This window comes from Aspergillus niger (genome assembly GCF_000002855.4).
Source record: "Aspergillus niger supercontig An13".
Classification (NCBI taxonomy): domain Eukaryota; kingdom Fungi; phylum Ascomycota; class Eurotiomycetes; order Eurotiales; family Aspergillaceae; genus Aspergillus; species Aspergillus niger.
The window spans coordinates 567,087-579,629 of NT_166528.1; the positions used below are offsets into that span (position 1 = coordinate 567,087).

The 12,543-nt window shown below is 51.6% G+C and overlaps 5 protein-coding genes across 5 annotated transcripts; 3 read left to right on the top strand and 2 right to left on the bottom strand.

Annotated features, from left to right (window-relative positions):
* Positions 1-345: 345 nt before the first annotated feature.
* On the bottom strand, positions 346-1,550 carry An13g02380 (uncharacterized protein; the record flags this gene model as incomplete). Its single annotated transcript, XM_001396339.1, has 2 exons — positions 346-1,159; positions 1,213-1,550. 2 exons carry the CDS (start codon positions 1,548-1,550, stop codon positions 346-348), a joined length of 1,152 nt encoding a protein of 383 aa, XP_001396376.1.
* An 846-nt stretch (positions 1,551-2,396) lies between these two features.
* On the top strand, positions 2,397-4,439 carry An13g02390 (uncharacterized protein; the record flags this gene model as incomplete). Its single annotated transcript, XM_059743892.1, has 5 exons — positions 2,397-2,719; positions 2,795-2,929; positions 3,069-3,630; positions 3,680-3,784; positions 3,831-4,439. The coding sequence occupies 5 exons, from the start codon at positions 2,397-2,399 to the stop codon at positions 4,437-4,439; spliced, it is 1,734 nt and encodes a 577-aa protein (XP_059602114.1).
* Positions 4,440-5,655: 1,216 nt separating this feature from the next.
* On the top strand, positions 5,656-7,744 carry An13g02400 (uncharacterized protein; the record flags this gene model as incomplete). The annotated part of the gene is made up of 6 exons (XM_059743893.1): positions 5,656-5,781; positions 5,840-6,424; positions 6,470-6,621; positions 6,670-6,843; positions 6,897-7,238; positions 7,273-7,744. 6 exons carry the CDS (start codon positions 5,656-5,658, stop codon positions 7,742-7,744), a joined length of 1,851 nt encoding a protein of 616 aa, XP_059602115.1.
* Positions 7,745-8,535: 791 nt separating this feature from the next.
* On the top strand, positions 8,536-9,994 carry An13g02410 (uncharacterized protein; the record flags this gene model as incomplete). Its single annotated transcript, XM_059743894.1, has 6 exons — positions 8,536-8,739; positions 8,811-8,925; positions 8,974-9,251; positions 9,303-9,581; positions 9,631-9,741; positions 9,794-9,994. The coding sequence occupies 6 exons, from the start codon at positions 8,536-8,538 to the stop codon at positions 9,992-9,994; spliced, it is 1,188 nt and encodes a 395-aa protein (XP_059602116.1).
* Positions 9,995-11,567: 1,573 nt separating this feature from the next.
* On the bottom strand, positions 11,568-12,483 carry An13g02420 (uncharacterized protein; the record flags this gene model as incomplete). Its single annotated transcript, XM_001396343.1, has 3 exons — positions 11,568-11,864; positions 11,935-12,033; positions 12,109-12,483. 3 exons carry the CDS (start codon positions 12,481-12,483, stop codon positions 11,568-11,570), a joined length of 771 nt encoding a protein of 256 aa, XP_001396380.1.
* Positions 12,484-12,543: the final 60 nt, after the last annotated feature.

A 12,543-nucleotide genomic window follows, 5' to 3' on the forward strand; every position in this document is an offset into this window, starting at 1 on the left:
GTGGCTGTTCAACGTACTATCCCACTCAACACTGCATAATCAAATACAATGGTGTTGATATTGCTTCGCGGTTGCAGACATAACCACCATATGGCGCTCCAATATAGGACGACGATAAAGCCACCATATAATCATTTATGCACTCTGCAAGGGCCACTAATTGCTAGCCACGGAACCTAGACAATGAGAAACAGCACAATCCCCAACCCTACATCGACCACAGGGCCAACGTGTACAACTTCCAGTCCGCCATTCCAATCATCCACTTAGAACTACATCTCCAAATTCAGTCTCACCCGCCACTTCCACCACCTCTACCATCTCCATCATCTCATCTCAACCCATTTAACTCCTTTTCTCACCCCCCTTCTCCCCCCTCCCGAAAACCATCTCATCCCTCCCCCAAACCAGTACCACCGCCGCCCCTACGGGCCCAGCAACAACCCCCAACAACCCCACTCTCACCACTAACGACACCCATTCACACCACCCCATTGCACCACCTTTGTCCATCTTCACCGCATTCCCGTATAGCCTCCACGCCCAAACCACCATCCCTGCCGACCCAATCAAGTAATCCCATCTCAGGAACGCATGCACCCCGTCCGCAATACTAGCCACCTGTATAACAGGCGATGTCCACGGCGTGGGGATCCCAAACACAATACTGGGATGCAGGGAGGTACGGTATTCCGGGGAGAGGATAGAAGGTGCAAGGAGGGTAGATAGTGAGACAGTAAGGGTGACGAGATGGGAGATGAGGGAGTGGAAGAAGGTGAAGGCGTAGATAAAGCGTAGGGAGGAGAGGTTGTGGTTCTTTTGGGTTGGTTTAGGGGTAGATGTGAATGGGGAGAAGAGGGTGTGGGAAAGGGTGAGGAGGATGGAGATGTATGCTGGGAATGGTTGCCAGAGGGCGATGAAGAGTTGCTTTAGGTCGGTTGTTATGGTTGAGGAGAGGGGCAGGACCATCAGGGCGCTTGGGAGGATGTAGGAGAGGGTGAAGATCAGGGGGAGAGTAGTGAGGATAGTTTTGGGGATGTAGATGTTAGTTGCTGTGGGGGAGGTGGAGGTTATGGAGGTGGTGAGTTGTAGGGCGCAGTAGAGAGGTGCTGCGAAGGCGAACGTTAGGGTTTGGGCGGAGAGACCGAATACTAGGGGACTGGTGGTGAGGAAGTTAGCTCGGTACATATAGGTAGATGGAGGTGGACATACAATGCTGCTAGTGTCCAGGCATTGCCTTGCCGCCATGACTCTAGGGTTATCAGGATCCAAGCGGAGCCAAATGTTCCTGCGAATCCGAGGGTGTGGAGGGTCAAGGCAGGGTGGCTTCCATCGGTGGTGGGCCAGAAAAAGGTGGTTAGGGTGGTGAGCAAGTGGTCCAGTTGAGGGAAGCCAGTGTAGACGGTTCGCAGAGGTGCATCGCTGCCTGGGAGTGTTTTGCGCTCGATGCTCTCTCTGGCTAGTTCGAGGAGGCCATTGGCGTCGGCGTAGTACCAGATGGCATAGAGGGTGAAGAGGCTGAGGGCGGGAAGGATCAATTTGACAGACATGATGCTGTGGGTGTTGATATGCCTGAAATAAACGGAGGATCTCGTTGTTCTTATATGCTTATAGTGATACTGTTATTAATATGTACAACATGTAGATCGCAGACCGAAAGGGCAGCCGTTGCGAGCAGCCGATCGTAGATCTGCGTCTACCGAGGCTGTCATCGGGAGCCAAATCCGGGGCTTCACATGGCAGTGTATTACATTGTCTCAACTCTGTCCAACCAAGGTGGCTAAGTTTTATGATGGAGGATAAGCAGTAGGTCACTTATGAATTGATCTACAATCATACTTTTAGTAGTGGTCAATGCCGGATTCCGACCCTATATACTATGCTTCGCGACACTATCTTAATTGCGATCAATGACTCTGTTTCTAGCTGTTACGAGTCAATAAACAGCTTAATCAATATCGAAATGCTTATCATCATCCTCCGACACAAAGAAAACCTACCCTGTATAAATAGAAACACGACTGCATCTGCGCATTCCCTCATCAACAATATCCTCCATGATGAGACTTACACACCACAAACCCATACCAACTACTCACCTCAAAACAAAGACAAACAACCTCCGGAGCAAACCACCCCATCAGTAAGCCGTCAAACCCAATCTCCCTTCCCGCTCTACCCGTTCCTTTATCTACATCATCCAAGCAACCCAGCTACCCCGTTAACCTCACATCCGCCGACCACCGAACCCCTACCCTCCCAACCATGGATCGCCCTCCCCATGACACCATCACTCTTCTAACCACCACCAACAACAATAAATACACCCCATCTACCACTCCAACAATGCCATCTCTACACAAAAGCCCCCTTCTGTATCATCCATCTCCACCAAAATGCCCTCTCCATCCCCCTCCAGCACCTCCTCCCTATCCAACATCCCAACCGCCCACGCGAGCTTCGAGCCCGTCCGCACCTCCGAAACCCGAACCCTAAGCCGGCCGCAAACCAACATCGAGGTCTCGCGCATCGAGACCCTCCGTCTAACGCACGAATCCACCGTCGGGTCCAAGGCGCCTCAGACTCCCCGGGATGAATGGCTACCTATGGGTGGGGGGAAAGAGTTTCCCCCGTCACTACCGGATCCGGATCGCTATGTAGTCGAGTTTACGGGTGAGGGGGATCCGATGCATCCGCATAATTGGCCGATTGGGACGAAGTGTGTATTTTGCTATCTATGTATATATAGAGGGATTTGGTGAATATACGCTGACATGGGAATGGAATAATATAGGATCCTCCTATCAGGCATCCTAGCTTACGTGACGTTTACTGCGTCGTTCGCTAGCGCGATATTCTCTTCAACGGTTGGGGCAATCAGTCTTCACTATGGAATCAGCACCGAGGTCGCGACGCTCGGTGTGACGTTGTATGTACTTGGGTTCGCGGCGGGGCCGACGTTCTGGGCGCCTGCGTCGGAGCTGTCTGGGCGGCGGTGGCCCATCACGGCTGGGGTATTTGGGTATAGTATCTTTACTGTGGCGACGGCGACAGCCAAGGATGTACAGAGTGGCTCTGACCGCGGTCTTTGTCGAAGGATGGGTCTTTCTGGCCTTGACGCTACTGGGGATCCGCCAGTGGTTGGCCCGCGCGCTGCCTGCGTCGATCAAGCTGGCAACCGGAACGGGCATTGGGCTGTATCTTACGTTGATTGGACTGACCTACAGTGCGGGAATCGGGTTGGTAACAGGCGCCACGGACTCGCCTATTGAACTGGCAGGCTGTGTGGATAGTCTCCGCGATGCGACGACCGGCCTCTGTCCGTCGGACGCAAAGATGCGCAATCCGACCATGTGGATCGGGATATTCTGTGGTGGAGTCCTGACAGCTCTGCTGATGCTTTATCGGGTGAAAGGCGCCGTCATTATAGGAATCCTGCTGGTGTCCATCATCTCGTGGCCGCGACCGACCCCTGTGACGTATTTCCCGCACACTGAACTGGGTAACAGCATGTTTGACTTCTTCAAGCAAGTCGTTACCTTCCACCCGATCAAGCATACGCTGGTCGCACAGGACTGGGATATCACGGGGCACGGATCGCAGTTTGGGCTGGCCTTCATTACCTTCCTGGTTGGTTGCATGATGTCACCCGCTAAAAACGGCAAGCTAATCCATGCAGTATGTGGATATCCTCGATACCACCGGCACGCTATACTCCATGGCGCGATTTGCCGGGACGGTTGATCCTCGCACGCAGGATTTCGAAGGCAGTGCTCTGGCCTACGTAAGTGATTTTCCCATGTGTTGCGCAACCTTGACTGACTAGTCAGATGGTGGACGCCATTTCCGTCTCGATCGGATCCCTCTTCGGCACGTCTCCTGTCACGGCATTTGTCGAAAGTGGCGCCGGAATCTCCGAAGGCGGTAAGACCGGGCTCACCTCCTGCATGACGGGCATCTGCTTCTTCATTGCCGTATTCTTCGCCCCGATCTTCGCCTCCATTCCCCCTTGGGCCACTGGCTGCACTCTGGTGATCGTGGGAGCATTGATGGTTAAGGCGGCGGCCGAGATCAACTGGCGATACCTTGGCGACGCGGTGCCCGCCTTCCTGACCATTGCCATCATGCCGTTCACCTACAGCATCGCTTACGGGTTGATCGCGGGTATTTTGAGCTACATCACGCTGAACGGCATCATCTGGGCGATCGAGAAATTGACGGGGGGACGGATCGTGCCCCCCAATAAGGATGAAAAGGAACCCTGGTCGTGGAGGATTCCGGGCGGATTCTTCCCGCCCTGGCTGCGGCGCGCCGTTCGGGGAAAGAAGGACTTCTGGCGGGAGGACGAAAGGGATCGCAGCGTGATGGATGGGGGATCGGTGGAGTCACAGGATCGACCGGAAAAGCAAGACGTGGCGGCCGCGAGCAAGGATATGTAGACTGTAATTAAATCGTGATTCGAGCTCATCGCAAGCTAGCTGTAATATATACCGGAATTCAATGCCGCGCGTGACTGGATGACGTTCGAAGGGGACGAGGAGAGGACTGTAGTACACCAATGATAGGCGCCTGGGAATGTTTGTTTGTCGGTCGCTGGCCGAAGGGGCAACGTGGCCCGGAGGGGGTTGGGGTTGGGAACTGGCAACTGGGAATTGGGAGTTGGGAGTTTGACTGTTTGATTGACGGTCTGCTGGAACCATGTCAACCAGAAGAGTTAGCAGGAAGATGTTATAGACCAGGGTACGTAGTGGACGGCTTACCCGAAGGAATTGAATTCCGGTCGCACAGGCTGGCGGAAGGTGATGCGGGAGGAGCAGTCTGTGCTAGAATGGAATGGTTCTCCTCTTGCCTTCGGGAGGCACTCAAGCCACCGTGCGGATGGTGAGCGGGAATGGTGATGACGCTTGGAGAAGAATGTAGGGGAGATGAGTGGAGGGGAGAACCGAGATGGCAGATGGCAGATGGGTTGGGGTGGGGTAGGGGGAGAGCTGATCAGAGGGACTAGTTAGTGCTAGTCAGTAAGTAGTAGATAGCAAGTGGTGGTGGACTACTACTTAATTAGTACTCCGTACTGTAAGTAGTAACGAGATAGTTAAGTGAAGAGTGTGAGTGTACTCAAGTGGATGGAAATACCACTGGATTACCAGTAAAGCAGTGGATGGTACCTGGTGAGCCGCGCCAATCAGTGTCTTGATACGGTAATTCCGGGCGGGGAAAGGTCGGTGCATACCCGGCACCCAATCAGCACATGGTAACACCAGAACAGCTGGAGCTGGAAGTGACTTCCAACCAGTCACGCTTCTTCTTCTTCTCTTCCCTGCCCTCTTTTTTTTTTTTACCCTCAAAAAAGTTCCAGCCCAGCAACTGGCATTGACCCAGCCTGGTATGGTATCTACTACTGTATTAGCAAGTAGGAGTTAGTAGGAACCAAGTAGTTCCTCTCCTTCCAAGTTCAATCATGGTTCCCATGCTTCAGCTCCTAGCTTTTCCCTCGCCCCTTCGTCAGGCTCTCCTCTTAGTCCTTCCCCCCTCTCTTCCTCTCTCTCTCCTCCCACTCTCCTTCCCCCCCTCCCTTCTGCCTATTCCCCTCTCTTTTATCACCCCTTGTTCGTCCTCCCCTCCCTCACCCCCATCCCTCCACCATGGGTGAGCACCATGGCCGATACTAAGTCGCGCCCTTTGGCTCCCGCCCCGCCGGGTGCCAACGCCGCTCTCGATGCCCAACAACGCAGGAAAAATGTAGGCACCGCCTGTGCCGCCTGCAAGACTCGAAAGCTCAAGGTATTTTGGCACATGGCGCATGATGTGCAATCACTCCCCAACATACTGATGTCCCCAGTGCACAGGTTCCGTGCCCTGTGCGAACTGCGTCAAGAGCAAAGTTGAATGTACCCTCGACCGGAGCGCCGATAAGCGTCGTCGCGGCGCCCTCAAACGCAAAATCGATCAGCTCGCCGACCAGGAGGACCTGCTCGTCCGGCTCGTCAGCGTTCTCCGCGAGAGTGGCAACCGTCGCGCCGTTCCCTTGATCAACCTCATCCGCAGTGACGCCTCGTTGGACGAGATCCGCTACTACATCAACCACCAGCTGCCTCGTTTGGACCTGGCCCAGACTCCGGAACTAGTCGAAGTATGCCAGGAGGTGAAGCAACTCCAACCGTCTGAGGCGCGGTCCATGCGGCGGATTCTCGACGCCAAACGGTTATCCGACATCCCTCGCTTTCAGGTCCCCGCTCGACCGTGGACCACCGTCGTCTCCGATAATGATTTCGTCTCCCATCTTATCTCGCTCTGGTTCACCTGGTCGCATCCCTTTCGAAACTGGATCGATAAGGAGTTGTTTGTGCGGGACATGCAGGCAGGATCGCTGTCGGCTCGATTTTGCTCACCGTTCTTGGTCAACATAATTCTGGCGGATGCTTGCGTACGTTTCTCGATATACTTGCTAGGCTCATCTAACCGCCCCCAGGCATATTCGGATTACCCAGAAGCATATGCGAGACCGGGAGACGCGGCTTCGAAAGGAGCCCGCTTCTACGAGGAGGCCAAGCGTTTACTGGACAAGGAAGAGGGGCGGATTACGCTTCCGACTGTCCAGGGACTAGGCGTATTGTGGGCATGGTATGCTTCGTGACATTATAAAAGAGTCCTATGATACTGACTGTGTAGTGCTTCGATGACTGGGCGAGACCGACAAGGGTGGATTCACCGCGGCCAACTTGCCTATGCCATCCAGGAACTCTCGCAAAAGAACTCCGTTCTAGCGTCAGATGCCGATGAGGATACGCTCCGCATGGTTCGAGTTGTCAACGGAACCGTCTGGGGTTTGTTTAATGTGGCCACGTAAGCTTTTGCGCAACCCTTCCGGGCGAATCGTGCAACTAACCCGTGATCAGGAGTCACACCTTGGCCGACAAGAGCCGCCCCTTGATTAAGCCGCCGCAGCGCCACAGTTTGCCCTTCGTCAGCCATGAGGGCGACTCGGACGAATGGCGACCGTATCCGGACCACACCGAAGGAACGGAGGGGCATTCGGTCTGTCTGTTCAGCGCGCTTTGTGGCTTGAGTCTGATTGCGTACGATGTAGCGACCTTCTTCCACCGAGAGGCGCCATCGCGCCCACGGGCGGAGACAGAAACGAAAGTGGCCGATCTTCATGAGCGTCTTCGCGTCTGCTCCGATCGATGGCCCACGTGCTTGAAGACTAAACTTGAGGCTCCACATATCCTCTGTCTACAGTAAGTCTGGATGATTGAATTATGAGAACCCCAGTAACCGGAATAGTATGTATCACCATGCGATCATTATGAGAATCTACGAGCCCCTGAAGGAATATTCCACCTTGCCCGCCCCAACGATCTCGCCTGCGCGCGCCCGTGAGATGTGTTTTTCGTCGGCACGTAATATTGCCCACCTGATGCGGATCCACCGTTCTTGCTGGGGTCTCGACCGCATGCCCGTCAGCAACATCCAGTGTATCACCGAGGCCTTGTTCACATTACTAGATGACTTGGAGGAGCCCAACAACCGTGAGGCATTTATCACCCTCAGTATCGCGGCCAAGGCATTTTCGCGACGATGGGATTCGAGCCGGACCGTCTTGGGCACGCTCCGCACGACCGCACAGACGAAGAGGCTGGCACTGCCCAGTGAAACAGACTCGCTGTTTACCACCCTGGTCGCACCGCCAACATTTGGCGTGCGCGACAGTGTTGACCTCCTGGATGACAGTGAGGAGGCGTAGAACCAGGGTTGATGCCGTAGGACAGGCTAGGCATCCAGAACTGGCACTGCCTTTTTGTTGGACTCACGGCGCTAGACCCTCAGGGGATTTTTGCAGGGGTGGATTGCTACTGAGTGACATTACGCTTACGGCGATGGTCTCAGCGTGGCTTAGATGTGTGACAGGCAGTCTGCCAGCCTGATGATGCTGCTCGTCTGAGGGACGACTGGGGGACGACGGAATTGGTTCTTATCCGTGATAGAATATAATACCCATAGAACCTGCAGGTTGATGCAGTCTCCGACAAAGCGTAAAATAGGAAGACGACAGGCCCCCCCGACGCTGTCCATCAATGCCAGCTCGCGACACCAGGCCAGGCCTCCTGTGCAACTTAGTCTAATCACGTGGCCTGCTGACTGCCGCTTGGGCCGCCGGGCAGACAAAAAGCCGGTTGATGGTTTCCCTCTCCTCCCCTGTAGATACATGGGCTGTGCAAAACAGCACTGCAACTTCCATCCTATCAATGTCTGTGGCTTCAACTAGACTGCAGTGCGACTCAAAGATTTCTCCCACAAGCCTCACCACAGCGGTTGGGCATCATGGTTTGACAGATGTGATTACGTGCCCACCGCGGCGGCTAATAACGCCACTAAATCCAGCCTCGTCGATCGCCAGCTATAAATCCTCCGTCGGCCGTCAGCTGCAGCCAACTTGTTAGTCGGACGGTCGCCAATTATGCTAGTATATGGGCCATCTTTCCGGCCCGTCTGACACGATTAATGGAGAAGCTTCGCACTAGCTCCACGAGTACAATGCCCGACGGCATTACCATCTATGAGCGAGGTGGGTTCGTGTCGGCTAGCCGTGGCCATAGCGCTGATAAGCTCAGGAACCGGACCATGGATGGAAACTGGGGCGTCCTTACTAGACTTGGACCTCGAGGTATGGGTCCCGCTGTGCCCCTGATGACCGGCATTGACGATAGCAGCACCCGAAAAACTCGTTGCTTATGTAGGGTGTGCCCTCATTGTCGACATGAGTTTTCGTTAATCTGTGTAGAATCTCAAAACGCCAAACGTTGAATGAGACGAAGTATCTACGCCTCTTTACGGATGAATTTCAGCCTGTTATTAGCAAGGACATCAACGGGTCCCTGTTCTGTGATGACATTTTGGATGAGAATGACAAGCCTATCAAGCATGGTTTGTACCCACCGGGAACCAGGTGAGCATTGTTAACAAGTCGCTTAGTCTCGTGGGCTTGTTATAAGATAAAACACGTCCGCGATCCTCATACGTATGAATGGATCCAAACTACCGCCTTTGTGACCTGGTATCCGGAAACCCAAATACAGGTGGTCTTCATTGTCGATCATCCAGAACCGCCCAGTGACCTGGTTGCCATCCTACCCACGACTCAGGCAGACAGCAACCCTTATGTTTGGCACGCTGTGATTGCGACCACCATGATCGGTGTTTATGATAATTCTTTCTGGGCGCTTCGAGATTTAGTCCGGACCACTGAGAAGGTATCCTTATTCCCATGCATACTAGCATACAGTATACTGAACCAAACCTAGTCAAGAGTTGATGTAAACAGTCTGACCCCCGACTTCTTCCCTCACTTGCACGATATTGCACGGCATGTCTTTCACTCGAATGAGACCCTCGAGGTCGCAGAACATACCATGCAATGCTTGGTGGAGGAGCAGGCGCGCTCCTACGAGCTGTACCCCAATGTCAACAAGGGCGAATGGCTCCAGACCAAACGAAACCTACTTCGACGAGCCAAGAACTTTCACTCGCTGAAGATCCGAAGTCGATCGCTCTCGGAGCGGTTACACAACGAGATTAACTTGGTGTGCTCTCTGCCTACCTCCGTTTCATGCTTATATCTAACACTGGTAGGGATTCAATCTTGTCTCCCAACGATTCGGCCACGACGCCAAGTCCGACAGTGCCATGATGCGGACGGTTGCGATCGTTAGTATGGTATACCTACCGGGGACATTTGTATCGGTATGTCACATGCTTGAAGGTTCATTAAATCCCTCAATGCTAAGGAGTGTAGGGCTTATTCGGAACGAATTTCTTTGATTACAATAATGGAAAGGAAGTCATGACCAGTTCATTCTGGATCTATTGGGCCATTACTGTCCCTTTGACTCTGATCACAATGTTTATCTGGGCCTGTTGGCATTATTATCCGAAGAAGAGGGTGGTGGGGGAGGAAAGACAACGAATGTCGACCTTTGTTGACGGGAAGGTTTGATTTATTTGTCTATCTTAGACACAATTTACGTGCAGATGTGATATGAGTTACGAGTATTTTCGGCATGAGGTTATGAAATCTACGATGAGATATCAAGCACATCAAATCAATAAGAAGATAGGTCTTTCTCGTGTTGTCTGAATAGTCTCTCCCGAAGCATGTTGCCAATGTCTGCTGGCATGATATTCTCCGTTTCCCGACTCCTCCTTTACCGTTGCAGAGTCTGATTTGGTCATGTTTGTTTATTGATCTACATTGTCTGCACTATTCACTAGTATCGGTATCCCCGCGCCGATCAGCAGAGTCGAATAATTATTGTCCGAAAATCCCAACATCCAACATGCATAGGCCTACTGTCATGTCTAATCATCCACAGGATTAACTCGCATATTTGAAATCTTGATGCTATTCCCAGCTCAATTATATATTTATATATTTCAATGTTACCATATATTATATGTATACATTGATTGAATGGTTGGGCACTGCCATAGATCTTATTTATGCTTTCTTTGGAATTCTTATCTGATTTCTGACAGCCAGTAGGAATACAGGTCAGAGAATCGTGCAGTCTATGTTTATTCTGGGTCTAAGATTACCGGGATGGATCGATTTAATTCATTGGGTCTTATTTTTGAGGCTATTCTTATCGGAGATCCTCCCGGCGCGGAAAGGAAAAAAAAAAAGAAAGAAAGGAAAAGAAAAACAAATTAGGAAGAATAGGGTTCATGTATTACAGAATTGGTTCGGGAAAATGAAAAGTAGGGAGGAAGAAAAAGAAAGAAAGAAAGAACAAAGAAAAAGAAAAGAAATTGAGTACCAAGATACCAAATACACTTTTAGGCGGAAACATACAATCTCAAGATGAAATAAGTCAAGTGAAGATAAATAATACACTGTAGCGGACAGATATAGTGGATCAAAAATTCAAGATCATAGCTCGAAGAAATCGAAACTTATAACAACTGAAAGAACCAGATAAAGAGACGCATCGGATTGATATTTCAAGTGGGTAAGGTTAAAATTAGCAGCGGTAGCAGAGAGCGGGCGGACAAGCACGCCTTCTAGTAGCCTAATATGATATACTATATATTAAACTAGCAGACCAATATATAACTGCAGACATTGCAGCATGATGCAGGATAGACACATTGACCCACATCCCACACCCCCTCTACATCACATTCCTGATCCTTTCTAGCTATTTCATTTGCTCTGTTACAGGACCCTATCAACTACTGATGGGACATATCTGTCCATCTGCTTCTTGGTGGCCGCGATCTAGGCTTTCAGGTCTACTCTGTACTGGGTAGTGCGTTTACATCTTACATATCGATTGTTAAGTTGCAGATGAAAGATTTGGACATGAAAAAAGTAAATAATAAAGAAAAATAAGTAATTGATTAAATAATAAAAAAGAAAAGAAAAGAAAAGAAAAAAAGAGCCTTTCCTCGCCTTGTACTTGAGTAAAAATCGGAGCATGGAAACGTTAGTAGAAGGAATGTGAACAGTTAGGGCAATCTATCTAAGATGCAACGAACGATCACAGTCAAGTCAATAGTATAATACAACCCTACGCATCCCCGGCAGCAATCCCCCGTCTCCTGGTCTGCTCAATCACCTCTGCCGCCTCCTTCATCGTCGCCACGTCCCGCGGAATGGTATGGCCCTTGCCATGATCAAACATGATGGCCGTATCGGGATCACAAACCCCATACAGCGCCATGGTGCCATCCACGTAGGGGTCATTCGCCCCGATGATATGACACGTCGGCACTTCGATCATATCCTCTGTCTCATCCGCCAGACAGCCTGTTACTCGATCGCCGTCAATACGAAGGGGAGGCCAGCCTGCTATGAAGACCCCGTACTGAAACCAGCAGATGATGCGTTAGCGTGATGTGGTAGTGATTGTGTACGTCTATATATCATATTCATACCTTAAGCTGTCTCTTCCTACCCTCCTCCTGAACAAGTCGCTCCTCTTCAAGCAACAAAGTAGCAGCGACTGTAGCGCCCTCCGAGAAGCCCAAGACTCCCTGGTTCAGATATCAGTATTTGGCAGCCATGTTGCCTCCAAAGCGGTGAAGGGGAAAGGGAGGGTCCCAACATACGTCAATTTCCGGATGTTCATCCAATATCCCCAACAGTCTCTGCAACGCCTCTCTCACACAATCGGCAGACATCATCTCATGTTCGTGGGTCAACACCCGCATGGTATCTTCGGCCGTGGCTCCCCTCGGGAGCTGACGAATCCGCTCCATCACATCGTCGGACCGCCCAATCCCATCGTATTCGATGAATCGGTAATGAGGCGGTGGGCCGAAGTAATCCTCGCTTCCTGGTGGAGGCGTGGCGGGATGACCGCCATTAATGTAGTGGAAGGTGGTATCGGGGTATAATGATTGGTAGGTACTAACTAGGGGATGGAGTTGCACTTGGAAGTTTTGGGCGCTGCCGAAGCCGCCATGTAGACAGAGGATTGTCATGCTGGTAGTCTAGCTCTGAAGGGTGATTTGGACCAGGAGTGTGGAAAGTTGCAATGACGG